This window comes from Anas platyrhynchos, chromosome 1 (assembly GCF_047663525.1).
Source record: "Anas platyrhynchos isolate ZD024472 breed Pekin duck chromosome 1, IASCAAS_PekinDuck_T2T, whole genome shotgun sequence".
NCBI classification, from domain to species: domain Eukaryota; kingdom Metazoa; phylum Chordata; class Aves; order Anseriformes; family Anatidae; genus Anas; species Anas platyrhynchos.
Window position 1 is genome coordinate 163,291,543 of NC_092587.1, and position 22,146 is coordinate 163,313,688.

The 22,146-nt window shown below is 34.8% G+C and overlaps 1 protein-coding gene across 34 annotated transcripts in view; it reads left to right on the plus strand.

Annotated features, from left to right (window-relative positions):
* MYCBP2 (MYC binding protein 2) overlaps positions 1–22,146 on the plus strand; it is a 193,443-nt gene that overhangs the window by 162,642 nt on the left and 8,655 nt on the right. For 32 of the 34 annotated variants that reach the window (XM_038182409.2, XM_038182684.2, XM_038182522.2 and 29 more), the window contains 14 exons: positions 209–358; positions 2,423–2,583; positions 3,191–3,347; positions 3,913–4,137; positions 4,686–4,751; positions 6,685–6,924; positions 7,063–7,161; positions 7,900–7,980; positions 9,283–9,549; positions 12,347–12,630; positions 12,902–12,998; positions 16,025–16,144; positions 17,919–18,020; positions 19,966–20,094. In XM_038182409.2, coding sequence (XP_038038337.1) covers positions 209–358; positions 2,423–2,583; positions 3,191–3,347; positions 3,913–4,137; positions 4,686–4,751; positions 6,685–6,924; positions 7,063–7,161; positions 7,900–7,980; positions 9,283–9,549; positions 12,347–12,630; positions 12,902–12,998; positions 16,025–16,144; positions 17,919–18,020; positions 19,966–20,094 — 2,178 coding nt within the window. The remainder of the gene's footprint in view (positions 1–208; positions 359–2,422; positions 2,584–3,190; positions 3,348–3,912; positions 4,138–4,685; positions 4,752–6,684; positions 6,925–7,062; positions 7,162–7,899; positions 7,981–9,282; positions 9,550–12,346; positions 12,631–12,901; positions 12,999–16,024; positions 16,145–17,918; positions 18,021–19,965; positions 20,095–22,146) is intronic. The other 2 variants (XM_038182484.2, XM_038183065.2) reach the window with 1 other exon arrangement.

Sequence of the window (22,146 nt, forward strand, 5' to 3'; positions counted from 1 at the left end):
AACCTTCTTCAGTAGCATATTTCTTATCTAGAAATGCATTTGTCATTTTAATAAACTGCTTTAGCTATAGAGCAGCGTCTAACTTGAAGACCAGTGCATCATTATTTGACTGTTCAAAAACATCAGTGTATCTATCTGCTTACATAAATTGTTTTGACTCCAGGTTTGCATAATCAATTGGTAACTTCCTGTGTGTATTTTATTTTAGGCTTTTAACTGGCTTCTTTGTAATGTCATTCAAACAACTTCTCTTCATGATATTTTATGGCACTTTGTGGCTTCCCTGACACCTTCACCTGTAGAACCTGAAGAGGAGGAGGATGAAGAAAATAAATCAAATAAGGAAAATGCAGAACAGGTATGTGAGGTTCAGTATACTTTTCATAAATAAGGTATCCCTGTTGATTTTTGCAATTAATTTAGGAATGTTTTCAGTATATGAAAAAGGAGCCTTAATCCCCACTTTGTGAAGAAGAACCTTAGTTATGGAATTAAAATTTTTAGTCTTAAGTTGTACTTGAACTCTTTGATGGTCATAGATAAATTAATTTTTCCTTTAAAATTAGCAGATCTTTTGTGATGAGGAATTCTGGTCCTTTAATAGATCATTTTTATGAGTATTCTTAGGAGAGGAAATTAAAACACACACAAACACACAAACACATTGCTAATCTAGTGGCAAAAAAAAAGGAAAAAAAAAATCTGTTCAGATTCTATTCTCCACTTTGACCCTCAGAAAGAAGAGAAAAGGAAAAGTATTTTTCAGAGGAGCTGTCTGCTGTGTCTTTCAATCTTTTAAGTAGAATCTATAGTTAGTTCTGAAAATCTAGTGTGTAAAATGATACTATCTAGCATACCACTATTCCAAAGAGTAAATTCATACAAATTCTTCTAGATTCATCTCAGATTGAAAATGTATCATATTCACCATGAACAGTTCAAGAAAGCATAGAAAGCAGTGCTAGAGTGAGGGAAATGTATTCGTACCAGTCTTTATGCTAGCCTCCAAAATAAGATCCTTTACTATAAAAAAAGAATAAAGAAATACTCTTAGCTGTAGTGTGGATAATTACTCACTGAAATATAAAGCGGCTAAGAAAGGAATGATAAAATATGCCACTTCTGCTCTTGGTGGGAATGTTGCTGCCCATCTTTTGATACAATGAGGGGACTTGCAAAATTCTGCTTGGTCACTTTGCTACGATGAACAAATTTATGGCCTGCAGGAACTGACAACAGTTTTCAGCAAATTCTAAATACACTACACGTGATGTATATTCAAATCATAACCTTCCTTCAGTACTGTGATCATGTGATAAAAATACGTACTTAAATGTATGCACACAAGATAATAAATTTAAGACAATTTGGTGCTTTTCCAGAACGGTAGTTTATTTCCATATGTGAAATATTTTTATCTATTCTTTTAATGTACTGGGAGAGGGTGAGAAATCCCAATGTTGAATGTAATAAAAATGTGAGGCGGAAATCTAGAATCATAAATGGCTTAATGTATAAGATGTAGGTTTAGGGACAATGTCCTTAGTAAAGCAAAACAAACTGCAAGAATTAGTAGGCTACAGAGGAGACAGGAGGGAGGAGGATGTTAACTGTGTAGACAGGCTCTTTGGTTTACATAGGTTTTGAGCTTTCTCTGAATAATTGATCATATTTAGCGTAGAGTTCAATTTCATGTTTGCTGCTTTATACACCGAGTACACATTACATTACACCCTTCAGGAAAATACATAGAAATATCTAGTTTGACTCTAGTCTAGGTAAGCAGGTATCTAAAATTCCTGTCAAGTAGGGTTGTAGTATTTCTAGGCACTCATACATAAGACAATTGAATGGGTTAAATAATAGTTTTGAATCTGGCTCTGGATGTTAGTGTGTTGGTTGGGGTCATGCAGCTGGGCTCTGTGGTTCAAGCATGATGAAATTTTCTTTTAGAAAATAAGCAGTTTAGAAGACAGAGGGAACAGTTTGTATCCTTCATGGATCAGTCTTTCCCCTGCCTTATGAAACAGGATGCCCTTCTCTTTCTCTGCTACCCTACCCAACAGCACGCTTGGCTGTTTCCCCATCTTTGTTGATCCTCTGCCACTGCTTTTCCATCCACTGCCCAGTGGAAGTTTGCTTCCAATGCACAACTTTTCTTTTATTGACACACCTTAAGTAAGAATCAATGTTTCCACAGGTCTATAAAGCAACTGATATCCTTAGATTAATTAGTAATATTCACGTATATTCACGTGATTGTTGTTATAAGAATTCTCTGAAAGGAACTGCTTTGAAGTTCACAGTTATTATGGAATTGATACAGTTACTCTCAAATATCATAAATGTATTTATATTTGTTTATTTAACCTTTTTTTGTGTGGAAGTCTGTTAACAAAACACAAATTGCTTTGAATCTTAGGAGAAAGACACAAGAGTGTGTGAACATCCTCTGTCAGATATAGTAATTGCTGGTGAAGCAGCTCACCCATTACCCCACACTTTCCATCGTCTGCTCCAGACAATCTCTGATCTGATGATGTCTCTACCCAGTGGTAGCGCATTACAGCAGATGGCCTTAAGGTAAGCACAAAGTAAGAAAAGTATTAAAAGGCTGAGAGCATCTTTAACGTTTCTAGATGAGAAGGTTTTTCAGTGTAGATTGGAAGTTTGAAACACATTTATATGCTTTTATGAAAGTGAGCATGCATTTCCTTGCAGATAGAAAAGATACATGTAAAGATGTATTTGTTTATATGTATAAATACTAGTATAAAAGCTATTTAGAGAAAAAAATATTTTCTCTTAAATTCTCTACTGTATCCGCTATTTAAAAAAATATTTATTATTGAAGAATGTGGTAGTACGTGTGTATGTGCATGGTTGTGTAGTATCGTGTGCTCACAAATCTGTCTGCTGAGTAGTCTTCTTAAAAGGCTTGAAATTTTTCCTGTTCATTAGTCTTGAACATAAAAATTGCATAACAATGAAAATATTCTGTTAAAATTTTAAGTTTATTCCTGCTTTCCTTAAAATGTCAAATAGAAGCACTTAAGATTCTGAAAAAAATGTAAGTTAAAGGTTTATACAAAACATTTCAAGAAGCAAAAATGTAATTAATAGCTTTGCTGGTAGGTTGTGTCTTTTAATCAGTATTCAAAGTATGAAAATCGGCTATATGTGTTTTTAGGTGTTGGAGTCTCAAATTCAAACAATCTGACCACCAGTTCCTGCACCAGAGCAATGTTTTCCATCATATCAACAATATTTTGTCTAAATCTGATGATGGAGATAGTGAAGAGAGTTTTAGTATCAGTATACAGTCAGGTTTTGAAATCATGAATCAGGTGAGTATTAATCTCTCAAAACCAGAGATCAATTATGAACAGTGTGTAGTTGCTATAACACACTCTATATGAAATAAAAATGTATTTTATCATAATGTAATATTTCTTTGAATGAATCTCTACAGGGAATCTTGTTTCTGATACTCAGGTTTTCATATTTAGCTGTAGAGGTTCAAATATTGTCTCTTAGCCTGTATAGTTCATTTAGGCAATTCATTTAGTTCATTGAGTTAGTTCCATTTCTAAATGCTACATACTTCCAATTCTTACTTGCTCATATCTTTTTTTCTTGTATTGTTCTGAGGAGATTAAGACTCCTAATGAATAGTTCTAAAGTGTTTTCTAAATATATTTACTAATATATTTGTCTGCTAGCTATATTATTGTTTCCTTTGTTTAAAGGTCTGAATAACTTGAACCAACAAGTGACAAATTTCTTCCTTAATTCAGAGAGCATAATTCTCATAACATGAATGTAATTCCTTTATGGTTTTTAAAAGTGTAGGTAATGACTGTATTTGGGCATAATTTCAGATATTCTAAATGTTCTTATTTGTTTTCACAGGAACTCTGTATAGTGGTTTGTCTAAAAGACCTGACAAGCATTGTTGACATTAAAACATCAAGCCGACCTGCCATGATTGGTAGTTTAACAGATGGGTCTACAGAAACGTTCTGGGAGTCAGGAGATGAAGACAAAAACAAAACTAAAAACATTACAATCAACTGTGTAAAAGGAATCAATGCACGTTATGTTTGTGTTCATGTGGACAACTCCAGAGATCTTGGGGTAAGAAGGAAATGAAATGAAAAATGGAATGAAGTGGAAATGCATAGACAAATTTGTACATGTCCATCACTCAAGAAGTACCATATTGCCTGTCCAGTTCAGTGTGTAATTCTAATTCAGAAGTTCATATTTTAAAATAAAGTTTCTGATTTCTCTAGCTTTGAAAGCAGTATCTAATGAGAGTTATTCATCTAAATTTGAAGTTTATGTGAACCTTAGACTGGGAAAATTAGTTCTCAGTAGCATGTTCAATTTCACGTGTACTTACATACATATACATATACATGTACATGTACATTTATTTTCTTTTATACATGTCTTTTCTTTTATACATTTATTTTGTACAAGTATACATCTGTATTGTATATGTACACGTATATGTATGACGACCTATACTTGGGAATTCTCTGTCCTTGGTTTTGATCACTTTTAAGTTTTATTTTCATAACAAAACAACTTGTCTCTTTTATGTACATACTCTCTTAATAGGGAAGAAATACCCAGAATGGTCTTCAGTTGAAATATTTTCTTTTGCTTGTCTGTTGTAGAACAAAGTGACTTCAATGACCTTCCTAACTGGCAAGGCAGTAGAAGATCTCTGCAGAATAAAGCAGGTAAACATTTTAACATTGAAAAATTGCAGTAATGTTTTTGGCTGCATATGCCAGAGCAAATATTTTCCATTTCTTATGGAAAATACATTGTTTTGAAAATATTGGGCTTCCTTTGGAAATAGTATGTTATTAATAACAGATTTGACTTTTCATATATACTGAGTATTTTAGAGTTTAATTTATCTAAATATGTCTGAAATAATTGTATGGCATAGTATTATACATTATTAGATGCTCTGACGGTTAGCTGCTTAGTGTTGTACTGTTACTAGCTTTCATCTGCTTCATGGAAGCATTCTTCATTAGAGAAGGGCAACTGAAGACTGAGCTGAAGTAGAACGCTGAAGAAAAGAAAATAAATTATTTACTTTCAGCATTAGGGTTTTTTTTAATATGTTATCTAATACATGTTCATAACATACGTTTCCCCTTGTTTCTAGTTCTCAGTTTTGTGTAAATTTGGATGTCTGTCCAGAGAATCAAGTTCAGAATAGTATTCAATCTTTGTAGTTCTGTTACTGAGCTAAATGATAAATGCATGTTTTTTACACGGAGAACAGTGCTTTGTATTTCAACATTGATGTGACCCATTAAATATATTTAAGGTTTTAAGTAAGCAGTTACTGTTTGGGGCTCAAAACTTCTGTCATTTAGCTTACTGGCTCTTAGTGGTAAGGTTTTTCAGGGAGAAGTGTCTTAACTGTGTCACAGGTAACATCTGATAACACTGAAATTCTGTACAGTTAAACCGGATAAGGGAGAGATGGTTTTGCTTTTCTCTGCCTTTTGTCCTCAGAGAGCATTTAAGGTAAAAATACAGCTCCAAAAGATGTTACGTTTCTGAAACAAGCAAAAACTTTGGTACAGTCTGCTCATACTAAATAGTGAAGTATGAGTGTGTCTGGATATACGTAGACAAAAGTGTGTGTGTGTGTATGTATATGTAGTGTATATATTTCTCTGAGTCTTGTTAGTTTGATCCATGCCTTTGTTTCTGTCTGCTGGAACACGGTGCCCAGGCATTTTTCCAGGGATCATTCACTTCCAGAGGATAAGCAGGATTTAATTCAGCTTTGCTTCCTCCTTGTTAAACAGTCCTCTAGCATTTCTCCCACAGGCTTTTTACCTTAAAATGCACCAGCATACTGTACCCCATCTCATACATAGCCTCTATCTTGTGCTCTTAAATAAAAAAATCAGTCTTGTCTGCTGCAGCACAGTTTAATGCAGACACTGAGAACTGGGGTAGAAATGGGGGAGGAACAAATACTAGTTTGTTTATATATAGTATTTGGGCCCTATGGAAGTGAGAGGATACTCAGGAACAAATGTAATTTACGGTCACTGAGGCTGCTCTGAGCATGAAGCATTTTTTATCTTCCAATAGTGGTATCATAGTTTAAATGATACAATTCATCTGTTGTTTTTTACAATTATGAAGTCCTTCCTCTATTAATAAGGATATCAATTAGTGACATCTGCAGAGTTAATATTTTACAGGGGTTTATGTGAAGTGAGATAGAGTAACTTAGGTACTGATAATTGTGCCTTATATTTTCAGGTAAATTATGGTGACTTTTTTATTTTTAACAGGAAGCTGTAAGCAAATGTCAATTCAAAATGGATATTCTTAATGTGCAAACTGTTGCTTAGACAATAAAAGTAACTGATAGTCCACTATTTTTAATAGCCTTTAAAGACAAAAATAATGGCTGTATGTCATTTTACTTAAGTTTGAAATCTTTTAATCTGCATTCATCAAGTTGAATATTTTTATAATTAAACATGTTAGTAGTCTTACTACTCATAATGAAAATTTTATAGTAAATGGTGTATTTTTTCCAGTGGCATGCAACAGATTTGTTTTAGAGGTAGGTGACTTTTTGTTTGATGTTGCAATGTCAGTTCCCATCTTTATATTCCTGTTTAATAGGTAGACTTGGATTCAAGACATATTGGCTGGGTAACAAGTGAACTTCCTGGGGGTGATAATCACATCATCAAAATTGAATTGAAAGGTCCAGAGAACACACTCAGAGTTCGACAAGTGAAAATTCTTGGATGGAAAGATGGTGAAAGCATTAAAATAGCAGGCCAGATTTCTGCAAGTGTAGCTCAGCAAAGAAACTGTGAATCTGAGACGCTGAGAGTATTCCGACTTATTACGTCCCAGGTGGGTTTTTGCTGATGTGTTAAAACAGTGAAAGCTACTATAAGTGGAGACTTTCAGTGCTTTATGTATTAAAGTAAAATGTCACAACAGCACGCTTTTATCTTTGAGATAAGTTAATTATCAGTATCTTTCTTCCAGGTATTCGGAAAACTCATCTCCGGTGATGCTGAGCCAACTCCAGAACAAGAAGAAAAAGCACTCTTGTCTTCCCCAGAAGGAGAAGAAAAAGTACACAATGTATTTATTTGTATTCTACCAATATTACTTCACTGAAAAAAAAAAATCCAGGATGATTTTCCATATTTGTCATGTTTTATGCTCCCTAATTTTTAAATCACAACAAAAGTAACATGTCACAATTGCATATTTTTTCTTAAAATTACTTTTTTTTTTTTATTAGCCAATTTTTATTGGGGTATACATGTATAGCAACATCATACTATCATACCAGCAGTGACACAAATAATCCATACAATTACAAAGGTACTTAACGCCTGAAGTAATGGTCAGCCTGAAAGCCCTTCTTGCCTAATATCTTATGCCTCAAAAGGGAGGGGCTCTGTTGATGTTTGGAGAAAAAAAGTATTATAAAAAAAACTCACTAGTATCCTTTTATCAAGCATACTCTCATGTCTTCCAGCAAGGAGTAGTTTAAGTGTGTATTGCCTGTTTCTTTTATTGCAAAATATATAAGGTATATATAAAGTGAAAAGTATATTCTGTGCACTGCTCTACAAAGACTTAATGAGTGATTGTATTAACGTAAATGAAGATGATGAATCTTAGGTAACTATACTTCACTTTTTTTGCTTATTGATTATCTTACTTCATCCTCAAATTTTACTCCTAAAGAGGAAGAAAATTAAACATTATCAAATTTATTTTGCTTATACTTCTTGCTTTTGTGTAATTATTAGGAAGTTAGGAATTGTTTTTGGCACTCTTGATATAATTTTAAATATGCTTTTTACAAAGGCAACATCAGATGCGGACCTGAAAGAGCACATGGTAGGAATCATATTCAGCCGGAGCAAACTGACGAATTTGCAAAAGCAGGTTTGTTCACTCTAAAATGCTTTGAGGATTAAATATATGTGTTCCATAATAGTTATACTATTTTCCAGTAAATATAGAACCTCTTATTTGACATTTTCAGTTATGACTTCATAAATTTATAGAACGGGTGATGGTGATTACAGAGAACTTCTGTTTTCTATAATCAAATTTTGGGTTACATTTTAATTGTGTGTATGTATTTTATATGAAAAATCTGCTGAAACTGGCACTGAAAAAAACGATTTTAATAAGATAAGAAAATATTCTGTTACTCAAATTGTTTTAGAAGTTGTAAGCGGTACATAATTTGTTTCTGTTGGTAATAGTAGTGTGATAATATACACTCTAAAAGTTAAAGGAGGTGATGACAGACTTTAGACTCTTAGTTCACACATTTTTTCTCCTCCTATCTGCCAACAAAACATATTTATGTTTGATGAAATGTAAGCCTAAAAAAGTAATCAGTGTAGGGATTCTTAAATTATTCTTTCCTGTGGAAAGTGTAAGTTTAGGTGTGTGGTTTTACTTATCTTTTTTTCTCAATGTGAAGTAGTTACAGAGTGTGTTGTTTTCGTCTTTTAAATATTAAAGTGTGTTTTTTTTTTTAATACACCAATTAATATATCCATTTGTTTTATTTTTATTACACCTATGATGAGGCAAAAAAAATTTCACAGTAGTACAAGAAGAATTAATTTCTGTTTGAAGTTTAGTATATTCTTCATGTCTTGTCCTTTTTTGTCACCTATCCGTAGTAAGTTTTAAAATCTCTTGAATATACTTTCTAACATGCCATTGGTAAAATGAAAATACGCTATCTAAAACCTCTTCAGTTTCCTAAATAATGAAGTAAACAAGATAATAAGCATTTAAATAAGTACTTTTCTTTTGTGGATGTTGATTAAATGTGTTTCCTTATACTTGTGTGTTTTGTTCTTCACCTGAATCCTATATTAAAAAAAAAAAGGCAGTGCAGGAAATTACAATAAAGACTTGTTCTTCCAATGAATTTTTTCTGAGTGAAGAGGAGAAAATCCAGTATTAAATCAAAACCTTAATTTTGAAGAATTTTATCTAAATCTTTATTCTAAATTTAAATTTAGATTTTATTCTTAATTTCAATTTGTTAATGTTGAGAAGTAATTTAAAGACAGGACAAATTTCACAGGCTTCTCGTTTTTGTCATATATGTGACGATAATGAAATTACAAGTGATCAGACTTGGTTTAAAGTTCACATTTTTTAAGTTTTAAGTTACAAGTTTTTAAGAGTTAACTACATATTTGAATTCTACTTGGCTAGGTATGTGCTCATATAGTCCAGGCCATACGAATGGAAGCGACGCGTGTGCGTGAGGAGTGGGAGCATGCCATCTCCAGCAAAGAGAATGCCAACTCACAACCCAATGATGAAGATGCTTCTTCTGACGCATATTGCTTTGAGCTGCTGTCAATGGTGCTGGCATTGAGCGGTTCCAATGTAGGCCGGCAGTATCTGGCTCAGCAGCTGACTCTGCTTCAGGATCTCTTCTCGTTATTACACACAGCTTCTCCTAGGGTGCAGAGACAGGTGAGTGCTAACTATTCCTTGCCTGTCTTGGTTTTGTAGAAAAACGTCTTTAAAATCCTATAATCATGTGCTTGATAATATTTCTTTGTGAAATGTAAGTTTGGGTTTTCACTTTCAAAATGTTTTTCCAATCATATTCAGCCTATTCCACATAAGGAATAATTGTAAATAGAGCATCTCAGCTTAGTATTGCAGTCATGAGTAGAGGGCAAATAGAAATTTATGACTATTTGAAAGCAAGTTACAGAATCTCTTTCTGGAATTTAACTGACAGTTAGTTATTTTTTGGGGGTTTGTTTTAAGTTTTTAAATGGGGTTAAAATGATCAAGTTCTATTTGTTTGATATATATAAACCAAACACCACCACAATTTAACTGTATAAAGCTGTTAGCAGTAAACTCAATATCGAAGCCTACAGCAATAAAATAAAATCACTTCTGAGGAAGTTTTTTATGCTTTGTTCCCAAGAGGTGTAACTTTGAGATGTAGGAACACAAAATTGCTTTAGATAACATTTGTGTCATAACCAACCTAAACGATGAAACTATTCTAAAATGCCTTTGAGTAAAAACACTTAACTGTTCTTGTCCTTGTTCTGAATAATTTTGTATTTGGCAAGATGAGCTGCTTTCTCAGACTGTGTGTCAAAGGGACTTAAGGTTTTCTCAGCAGGAATAGTTGCTGAAATTAAATAGGAAGTACAAAAGCAATTGGTTGTCTTGTAAATTATAGAAGGTGTCTTTTACAAAAACACACAACCTTTGACTTGGAGTGATGTCAGGAATTCATTCGTCAATGAATTCAAACTTCAGAAATTCAGTGAATCTGACCTTCACTGTAACCCAGTTGTTTGTGTTTTCAACAGATTCATCCATGTCCTGTTAAGTTATGTTCAGTTTGTCAGGTATTTCCTTTCAGTTGCAATAACTTCTTTTTAATGAAACTTTAGATTCTGAAGTTGGCACTGCCTTGCAACTGGCAGTGCTTAGATCTAGACCAGTTTTATCTATTACATTCCAAAAAGAAACTTTTTGAAGTTCACATATTGCACTTGTTTGCTTTGCTTATAAGGAAGAGCATCATCTAGAATTATTACAAGTAATTGCAGGAACTAGAGATGCTGTTTTAAAATATCAGAGCTGTTAAATTTACATTTCTCAAATGTATTAAGTTTAAAGCCGGTTTGTTTTTTGTTGCAAATAAGAATTCTGTATATAAAGCGGAATAGTTTTACAGGCATAGAAGGAGATTGTGAGGTGACTGCTTATTTTTTAGTAAGATGGTCCTTCATTGTGCTGAAAAGGTCTGAGAGCTATTTAGTTACTCCCTTTGTATGTCATGTGTATGCTCCAAATGTTAGTAAATCTGTGCAAGATTTGGAGAGGCCATCATTAATTCTAACCTTTCTATTATTGTGTCTGCCCTCAGGGCATAGTGACAGCTAGTTTTAAGACTAGGTTTAATGACTGTCTTGCTAAAACATCAACAGATGAACAGAAAAGTCTTAAAATGTCTGTCAAATGGGCAGGACCTAAGAATCCACTGTGATTTGGGTAATTTATATTTTGCATATCTTATGTCCATATAACCTGTGCAGGTAAGATCACAGGTTTTTAATTAGCAGTCTGTCTTACTGTTCTGGCATGAATCCATAGCAACTTTATCTTACATTCAGGCTACGAGTAGCGTGGAAGTAGATAATTCCTTTCTACTTCTGGTATCATCAGGTAGAGTTTTAATATTTCTGTTTCTTTATGAACTTGAGCGCATTGTCTGTTTGAGTATATTTGTATTTATATGCACATAATATACCAAAAACTTGTACACATGTGAAATATTTCCTTTAGTACAGTTAATGCACTAGCATGCTGTTGCTAGCTGGTGTGTCTTCTCTGTGTGGATTTTAGTTCATGGTTCAGAAGTTTTATATTCTCCACATTCCTCTTTTCAATTTTCTGAACTGTTTGAAAGTCATATCTCGTCTGGAGGCAGATACTGTTGTCCCACTTGGTAATTCTGATTTATTAAAGATGTGTAAAATACAGTTTTTTCTTAAAATGTAAACGGTTTTTCAAGAGAACAGTGAAGGCTTGAGAGATGAAAGAAAAAATATAACTCTCTAAACTTTGGTATATCCTGATTTGGACCAAACTGTGCATGGCATATCCACTTTCAACCCCAATTCCACCTGTTGGTGAAGCTGAAGAATATCCTTTCAAGGTGGATTATGTTAGATCCAGATCAACTGGCACAGATTTCCTTCTCAGAAGAATCTAGTTAGAGTATCACAAGGAAACTGAAAGGGGGTGTGAGGCCGATGGCCGTGCAGCGAGAGTACCATGGAAGGTTATAATGGTTTTCGGTACCTCAAAGAAAGTATTTTCTGTTTTCAGAAGTCTTAAGTCTCCAACTGTTCTACTACAGTTTATGACATTTAAGGACTATATACAGGGTGGATGTGTCAGTAATGTGCAAGCAAATTAAAGTTGTGCAAACATCTGCATAGCTGCTATCATAACTTCAGTACCAAGCATGGTTTTATTACTATATGAAGATTAAGAATTTTTTGAGATTGGTTTTGGACTCTTAGGCCGTGCCTCAGCATATTAAGAACAATTACTTAAAAGTAAGATGGGAACCTTACAGAATGTCTTACATGTGTAATTTTAATACATAGAGACATTATTTCTGTAAGACAGAATGCAATTTATGAAGGAGAAAATGGAGTTTATATGATTTTGCTTGAAAACTCTATCTGTCTTGGTAAGAGTTGTGGTGATTTGATTCTTTTTCCAGGTAACATCATTACTAAGACGCGTTTTGCCTGAGGTAACCCCTAGTCGCCTGGCTAGTATAATAGGAGTGAAGTCTCTTCCACCAGCAGATATAAGTGATATCATTCACTCAACAGAAAAAGGAGATTGGAATAAACTGGGTATCTTAGATATGTTTTTGGGATGCATTGCCAAAGCTCTCACTGTACAGCTAAAAGCCAAAGGAACTACTATAACTGGGACAGCTGGCACTACTGCAGGCAAAGGAGTTACTACAGTCACACTTCCCATGATCTTCAATTCCAGGTTTGTTTAAAAATAAGTATGTGGTCTCAAGCTAAAAGCATAAAAGAAATGCATATTTTGAAGTCAGTTGTTGTCTTTTATATTCTTTGTTTAATAAATGGGAAAAATGTATAACACTGACAGTATAGGTCAAGTTACTAGTGAGTCTGATTAAAAACAAACAAAAAGCTACCATATGCTGAACATGTTCACTGTTTATTTAAGGTAGATTTTGACAAATATAGCTAATTACTTGGTTTTTTTTTCATTTATTACAATATGTTCTTTGTAGCTATATTCGGCGAGGTGAAAGCCATTGGTGGATGAAGGGTTCAACACCTACACAGATTTCAGAGATCATTATTAAGCTGATTAAAGACATGGCAGCAGTAAGTATCTATCCTTTAAATGTGTGTGGGATATTCAGATATTTCTGATAATCAATAATACATTTTTTTCAGTAATCTCCATTAGAGTTAATATTGTATTGAGATTTTAAATGTGAGTTGGTCTCAAGAAGAAAAAAATAGAACCTATTGGGCAAAGTCTAAGCCTAGAAGCAGTAGGACCTGAGTTCTAATTCAGCGTAGTGTATTTAGCACAGTAAATGCCATGATTAATGTGATGATTCCTGTATGTATAGGTAGGTCCATGTTTTTCTCAGGTATCCCACTCCATTGTATAGGATGCAACATACATTGAGAATGAATTGTCAGGGGCAGCTGATTTGTTCAGGACTTTTTTTTTAAGGGTTGTTGCTGGTATTGTAGCTGCTGTTGGTAGGTATGTTTTGGATGAGTGGGAAAACATCAGGAAGATAGTGGATTCTCTTGTGAAGCATTTTGAAATGATATTGGTCAAGTCTTTTGAAGCAAACTCTGTGGTCCTTGTTTATGGGATTCTGGCTCCACATCCTGTCTAAATGCTGGATGTTCCCAACTTCAACTTAAGCTAATGAACGCTTTGAGTATCCACAATATACTTCATACATATACGGCAGGGGGAAGAATAAATGCATCCTGCATCATCTCAAACTTGAAACTTCTGAAGTGGTTTATAGTATTGACCTCCAATCTCTCAAACTAAGCCTGTTTACTGTGACAACCCTTCCCAGTCCATGTGTCACATAAGTTGTGTGCTGGCTCCACTACCACTCCTGGTTTCCATAGAGGGAGAACTACAGTACACAAATCGTTTGAGAGCTGTGGTGCAGACTCTGTGTCTCATTTTATGTTTGAAGTTGCCACGGTCCTTAGCACACAGGAAGTTTATAAGATGAAGATTTATGAAATGCTTGGCACTGTTATGACTAGTGTGACAGGAAGCTGCATGAACATATGACTGAGTTCAAAGAAGAGCTTGAGCACTGTGCTTTTAACAGTTGTGAAGTCCAGCCACTAATTTGAGAAAAGAAAATACTAGATTGCTATTCATTTGTTCAAAACTGATCTGTAGGAAAGCAAATATGTAATCAAAGTGGTCATAATATATATATTTTAAAGGATTTAATCAGTGTCACAGAGATACAAGCAATGTTAATACAGATATTTCCCCATTTGTGACCACTTGGCTTTGCACTTGAATAATCTTCTAAGAGCTGTTGTGTAGTCCTGTTGCAGAACTGCTTGTTGCCTCACAGAATCGTCAGCCTTGAGCCATGAAGGCTCCCAGCATGGTAGTGAAGCTTCCATGACAGGAGAGGTGATCCCTTAAAGGAATAGCCAGTCAGAACTAAACTATGCAGAAACCTTTGCTAGGAATAAAATAAAGAGATTAGTAAAAATAAAAAATGGCTGACTGACTAGAATCGGGTGCTTGTAGTTTTGTCTAAGCAATTTCTGTCACCATTCAAGACCTTCACCCGTGAAACGCAGCTGCATTCATTAGTATCTGGTTCTACAAAATAATTGCAGATGTGCAGGAGAGTGCTTAAACCCTGTGGAATTGGACATGCCAACTTAAATGCATATACAGCATATGCTTGGATATGTAATCAAATATCCATCTTGCACATGCCCTGATAGTTTTCTGATAGTGTTGGGTATACCGGTCTTAAATTCTCTTGTTAAAAGTATTCTATTTGGAATAAAAACATAATTACTGATAACCCCCAAAAGGAGGAGGGAAATCAGGTCAGTCAGATAAAGTAGTAGGCCTCGCAGATATGGATATAAATCTCTCAGTAGATTCTGCACTGTTTAAAGTATAGCATCTTCTAAAGGAATGATTGGGTCTGAGTTACTCTACGGTATTCAATAGCCAAACAATAAGGACACTCCTCTCCTGCTGTACAGAGAGGAGATCTGAACTTTATTGCCTTTTATTTTAGGTGAGGGAGATGTGGCTTAGGCATTCAAGGGTTGGGAGTACTAACATCTTCTGATTAAGTATGTTCTGTAAGGGACCTCAGTGGTTTAGGTTTGCACAGAGCATGTTCAGGTGTTCAGCCCTGTTACTCCAAAGAGGGTGAAGGAATAGAGGAGTCCCAGCTTGAAAACCTTTCTTTGAGGCCTTTTAGAACTGCTAATTAGCAGTAGGGTAACAGATCTTACTGGCCACTTTCTTTCTAAGTGTTACAAATTGGATTCCACTCACTTTTTCAACATCTGCAATGTAGGTGTCTACATCAGTTAGTCACTGTAGCTTCTGTTTCAGAATTCAATAAGTCTCAGTTGTTTCCAGCACCTTTAGCATGAGGTGATTTTAGAAATTACTTTAAGAAGTTAAGAATTTATCAGTCTGTAGGTTATCAACTTTGGGGTATAAGTCAGTGCCTGTGAAGGAGAGGCTGAGGACACTTGTATGGTCTAGTTTAGAGAAGAGAAGGCCAAGAGGCAACCTCATTGCTCTCTACAACTTCCTGAGGAGGGGAAGTGGTGAGGGATGCGCTAAGCTCTTCTCCCTGGTGACTTGTGTCATACAGGAATGGCACAGAGCTGAACTAGGGGAAGTTCAGAATAGATATCAGGAAAAATTTCTTCACCGTGAGCATGTTAAAACACTGGAACAGGGCTTCATAGCATGGTTGTTGATGCCCTATGCCTGTTGTCACTGTTCAAGAGGCATTTGGATAATGCCCTCAATGATATGCTTTAATTTTTGGTTAGCCCTGAAGATGTCAGGCATTTGGACTAGATGGTCTTGGAAGATCCCTTCCAACTGAACAATGCTGTTCTGTTCTTTTCTGTCAGATTCTACCTCAGTCAGTCACCTGACTATTTGAGGATTAATTTTACCAGATTTGTTGGATTTGAAAACGCCTGATTTGTCGAAGTTATTCCTGACTTACTCTTTTTCTATTCGAACCTGAGATCCTAACCTAACATTGTAGCAATTCAATTTTAGTTGTTTTAAATATTAATAAAAACTATGATAAATTCTTTGAGACATTTACATATAGTTCCTTCTTTAACAGGGTCATCTGTCAGAAGCTTGGTCCCGTGTGACAAAGAATGCTATTGCTGAAACCATCATAGCTCTGACCAAAATGGAAGAAGAATATCGATCACCAGTGAGGTGCATTGCAACAACCAGAGTAAGAATTTTACTGAATTTGACATTAGTTCACTGCAAACATGCAGTAGGAAGAGCCCTCCTAATCTTCAGAAAATATTTCCCATGTGGGTTTTCTCAGGAAATAATGTATACAGTATACAGCTTACATTGTATAAATTTAGCTCTGTGCATAACATTAGGTTATTACTTAAGCTCTGTGCGTAATGACAGGTTATTCTTAAGTCAGTCACTGCTTGTCCTAATAAGTCCTGCTTTCTTCATGTCACAGTAGATTGAGTTGTTTTATTTGTGGTAAAAACAGAATTTTTGATTAAGTCTGCATCGTGCGTACCTCTAAAGTAATGAAGAGTAAGTGTTATTCCTACACTTTTGTTTTTTTTACTCTTGAAGTAATTCTGCTTTAAGTTTGTGAAACTTGCCTTTAACTAAATTTATGTGATCTGCATGGAAAATTGCACAATATGTATCAGCTGTCTTTCTCCAGCTCTCTGTGCTATCATTTTAAGTGGTTTGACTTCTAGGTCATCAGCTGCCACATCTCAAAGCTATTATGAAAACACTCAGGGAAAAAAAAAATAAACATTCTCTATCTCAACTAAGCTAAACTTCATCTGTGTTTTAGTCTCAAAACAAAAAATAATTTGCTGAGCCTGTTTTTTTCTTTCTGTCTTTACTTCTTCTATGAATCTTTTACAGAAATTGAGACTAACTTCAATAGATTGCTTGAAATTCCACTAAAAGCGTACCTGTAAATCATGGCAATCTTTCCATCTTAGGCAGTACAGATTTTGTCTTCATAAATGTAATATTGAATAAAAGAAGAGATTTGCAATGGTTGCATGCATTCAACACTCATGTTGTTTTCCATCTTAAAGGCTGTGCTAAGATTTTATTCTACCTTCTTACTAATATATTCTCAGCTTTTTCAAAGACACTGTCTCAGAATACCAGTAGCTCCTGCTGTCGCTGTGTTAGTTTAATCAGGTCATAGAGGAGCCCTGAACATCAGGCCAGCTCTCCTTGTGAATGAACTTAGTCCTGTCATGAAAGTGCACGTTTCTGGGGGAAACTATTCGAGTTCTTCAACAAAAGCCATTTTGTTGAAATCAAAACTTGTTCAAAAACTTGTTCAATTGCTTTTGTTCAAAAGCAATTCCAAAATGCACCTGTCAAGTGCATTTCAGTTTGGGTTGCAGGCCTGCTGACAAGTTATCCTCATGTAGCTAATCTCTTTAGGATTTCACTGTAGTCAATGGAGAAAAAGAGAGAAAACATTCCTGTGGAGCCTGAAGGACATTTAGCTCAGAACCCCTTTCTGGGTAATGCCCAGTACAGTGAGGAGAGAACATAGGGAAATGAATCTCACTGACCTAAAGTTACTTTTTTGATTAGTCTGTCTCCTTCAATTTTCTCCTCTCCCTACAAAATCTGCAATGCTTTGGGATGATATACAAGTGTTTGTTGTTTCATGTATTTTCCACATTTCTGTAATACCCCCCGCTTGATCTTTCTTCACTGTTTCTCTCAGGTGCTATAACTGCCATAGTTATGACCATAAAGTGTCATAGTTGAAAGAAACAAGGCAGCTCTCAAAAGTTCAATAAGTTTTGTTTTGTGTTTGACTTATTTCGGAAAAGAAAGAACTTGCATTATATGGACAGGCTTCAGCTAATGATAGTACAGGTTTTAGGTAACAGTGGTACTCTTAGCTGTCAAAGTTTAAATTTTTTGTATATTGATTTTTTTTAATTTATTTTTTCTAAACCATTTACTTCTGCCTTGTCTTTAAATAGTTGTGGCTGGCCCTAGCATCCCTCTGCGTACTTGATCAGGATCATGTTGATAGACTGTCATCAGGAAGGTGGATGGGAAAGGATGGACAACAGAAACAGATGGTGAGATTGAAACTCATATGCTTCTTTCTTTATTTGGATTTATTCAGTAGTCAAAGAATTTCAAGTAAGTGACAGGGAAAGGTGAACTTTGCCTAACTTTATTCCACCCTCATGGAAATTGTACATACATGTTTGAAGTATTTGGTTTCTAGGCAAATACTGCTCAGAAATGGAAATTACGACTTACATCAATAGTAAGGTAGCAATACTACTGCTATTCAGGGTGCATTGAAGACCTGTAGGATGGATTTTTGAGAGTAGATTGACTCGGTTAATACGATACCTTCTGTAAGAGATTTTTCCCTTCTATCTGGATCTTTATAACATAACAGAGTCAATTATTTTGTATTCCTCAAGAACTATTTATCTGCAATTTAGCTTTGTCTTCCAGATCTAAGTGAGAGACTACTTGCCCCAAAAAGAAAGAAACTCTCTGAATGAATTTAGAAAAGCTACCATTCAGCCAGAGGATTTACAACTTTAGTATGAAACACAGTGGATGAATCAAGTTTCTGTCAGTATTTTCCAGTATCACAAAAAGCATATGAGGCACGAAAGGTTTCTGAGGTGATTACGAAAAGACTCTAGAAAGTCAAGAGGCTTCTGTGTACCTTTTTTGAAATTCAGCACAAAATATTGCTCAACTAAGAGAAAACATGAAGCCTAGAGCAGTCTTTTCAAGGTCATGAGCAAAGATGCATCTTTAATCTTCAAATCTTTTAATCTTTAAATTTTGGCTTCCCCAAATCTATGAGTTTTCATACCTAGGAAGTCATCTTTGTTTTAATGTATGATTTAATGGAACAGCTTTAGAAGTTAAAAAGCCTTACTGCTTTTTTAATCATGAACCATTTTAGGACAGGCCTGTAGTAGAGATTTTTTGTCAGCTAATTATATAGCTAAACTAGAAACATGAATTCCATAATAAAAAAGATTGACTTTATGAAAACAAACTGAACCCATTTCATCTGTCTGTGCTTTCACAGGAAGAGTTTCATTGCCTTAGGCTTCCTGTGCTGTTCCACAGAGACAAGCAGTAGGGGATTAGAAAAACAGAACAGTGGTCTAGTTTGTAGATAGGAAGAAAAAAAGTTAGAAATTGGGGCTTTTTTGAACTAGTGGAAATGTTAGAGGAGCATCCAAAACAGGCAAGCAGGCATACAAGCTGCTGAACCCAGCCCAAAAATCCCCAATCCCATTTTATACCAGGATGTTCAAATTTTTAGGTGAAGTGTGTTCCCCTCAACCAGGAATGCTGCTGAAAAGATGTAGTTCTAAGTTGTAGGAGCAATATCGTGGAAACCATGTGTTCTGGAATAAAGTGGAAACTTGGTCTCAGAGATAGGCATGATCAAAGTCAGTCATTGAACTCTGTTTGTACAGATATTTTGAACTGTAAAATAGACCTGTCTGTGTTAAATTAAAAATGTATCAATACAGCAAGTTAATTTGTGGTAGATTTTGAAGTTTTTGCTTGGGCTGTGTTCTTTCTGGGTTGTAGATGACCTACAACTTAGATTAGGTGCTTGAACAGACTGAATTTACCATATGAAGGAATTAAGGGTAAAAATTTTGTATGTCTATGAAGTTTTCTGTTAATGTGCCTGTAACCCATGTTAGCACAATTTTTTTCTGTGAAAAAAAAAAAAAGAAATCTGGTGAAAATGATGTCTCAAACATATTTTTGTAGAATAGATCTTTACTACCTCATGTAAAATAAGAGAAGAAGAATATTGGAAGAACTGATGAAGTAAACAGGGGCTCTTTGTGTCCAGATCTGATTGTTTAGATATTAATTATTTGAAATATACAATTAATAACCTATACAAGCTCTTTATCCTCTGTTATTAATTTGGGAGGCAGGGTTAGGGGAGAATAAAAACACATGAAAGTAAATGAATGATTTAATAGAGAATTGGTTAATAATGTTTCTTACTTTTTTCAGCCAATGTGCGATAACCATGATGATGGTGAAACTGCCGCAATCATTTTATGTAATGTCTGTGGGAATTTGTGTACAGATTGTGACCGATTCCTTCATCTCCATCGGCGAACAAAAACTCATCAGAGACAGGTAGAGCATTCGTGTCATCATGTCGTATGCACTGCAGACATATTATGTGCATTTCCCCAATTAATCTACAAGCAAGTGGTAGTTGCAAGATTCAAACCTAAAAATGCTATTTGCTTTTGTTTTGATGGTGGAATAGATAAGTTTTCATTTAATTCTTTGTTCTGTTTTAGTTAAATTCCTGTCTGTTATCTTTTGAAAAACATTTGAGAATCACGTAGCATTTCCCAATTCTAATTCTTACACTATGTCAGCTTTTTTCTCTCATCCTAACATTGTCTAGGAACATAGTTAGGAAACATCTAGGATCTGTATAGCCTCTCTTAAGTATACTTTGTTCTTTATCCCTTTTAAATTATATCTCTTCTACTTCTATCATGAATCAGTGCTTGCAAACCCCTTCATGTTTAAATGCTTATATATTTTTTAATATCCAGGAACATCACTTGACAACAAATTTTCCTATTGGTTCCCTTATGTCAGTCTTCTCTTATTTTTCAGTATTTCTCCAACCCTCACTGTCTTTTTGTCACACGGAAATATGTTGTCATTACCCATAAGCTTGAAAACTACCTGACTTTTGTTTTGTTTTGTTTTCCTCTTGAGAATGAAATGTCTTTCCTCTTTGACTTACCAAGATGAGTTTTTACAAATTGCTGTGTACCTTGCTGTTTAGTGTTCTTTTGTGTTACCCTTTTATCCTCTTCATGTCTAAACCTCAGAATATATTCTCCTTGGAATATTTCTTTTTCCAATTGCAATTTACAATGAAGATGCTGTTACTTTTGAAACTATTGAATATTTCCTCTTTCTCAACACCCTCTTTCATGTTTTTGTGGGCCTTTATTTTCCCCTTTTCCCATGACTACTTGTATTACAGAGGTTAAAATAACAGACCTCATTAACAAAGCTAATCCAGTAGATACCATTACTTTTCGCCATCCCCTAAGAATGAATCTGCATTAGTGTTTTACTTAGGATTAGGAATGTGCTTTTGAAGCAAGTATGATTCTCTCTCCTTATCATGCTTTGATTTGATAGAGAGCCTTGAAGCACTTGAATTGGATTCCTTCCAGGTGAAAGTAAAAACAAACAACAACAAAGAAAAACAGCAAAAGGTCCAGAGACACACCTAGTGCAATTCAGCTCCTACTGAGCAGTCAGTGCAAGGAATCAGCTAGTCCAGAGTACGTGTGATATAAATATGAGAGCATTGGCACTAAGAGTTTCCCCCTACAGATCTCTTCCTTGATGCCTCAGCATTTGCAATGTAAATTCGGCCTAGAAGTTCCATGTGCCTCCATTGTCTTCTATTTTTCCGCATGGATTTTTGCAGTCCCCTTTGAAACTTCTCTGTTTTGTCATCTTAAGAAGATGATTTTGTGTGTCTATACTTCAGTCTTGTCACACCACAGTCTAGTCTCATTTATTTTTCTGATTTCTCCTATATAGCCTGTTCAGATTACAGTTGATAAAAGTAAGTTCTTATCTCATAGAAGTCCTCACATCTCTCCTTTAATCTGTCCAAAATAGCTACTTATCAGATTTTTATATTCACCTCTAAAAGCATGTTTAAACTTTTAATCTTTATTTACCACCTTTACCTTTACATCTTTCATGTCAAGACCCTCAATTTAAACTTTAAATTCTGTCATGTTCCCTGTCTCCTATTTTCTCTTAGCTTCCTTTACTTTGTCCAACTTCTGTCATACATACTTTTTACTGTATTTTCTCTCCTTTCAAGGTAGGACAGTCTGTAAGTTACTATGACCTGCTTAGGTGAATCCTGAAGCTATTAGGGTTTTTTATTTTCTGATTCCAATATAAATTAAAACATAGCTTGAGTTTATACATCTATGCACAGGAAAATTCTTTTATTGCATTACAGGTAAAATAGATAAACCTGAACTTTCTTTGAAACTTAGGAAAGGAGAAAAAGAAGAGACTGCATAAAGTCCACTAAGGATCTCATGCAGCTTTTTGATTTTGCAAAAAGAAAAAAAATTAATTTTCCTGATTTTAGCTAAAAGTATTCACTGCGTATTTATGTGAAAG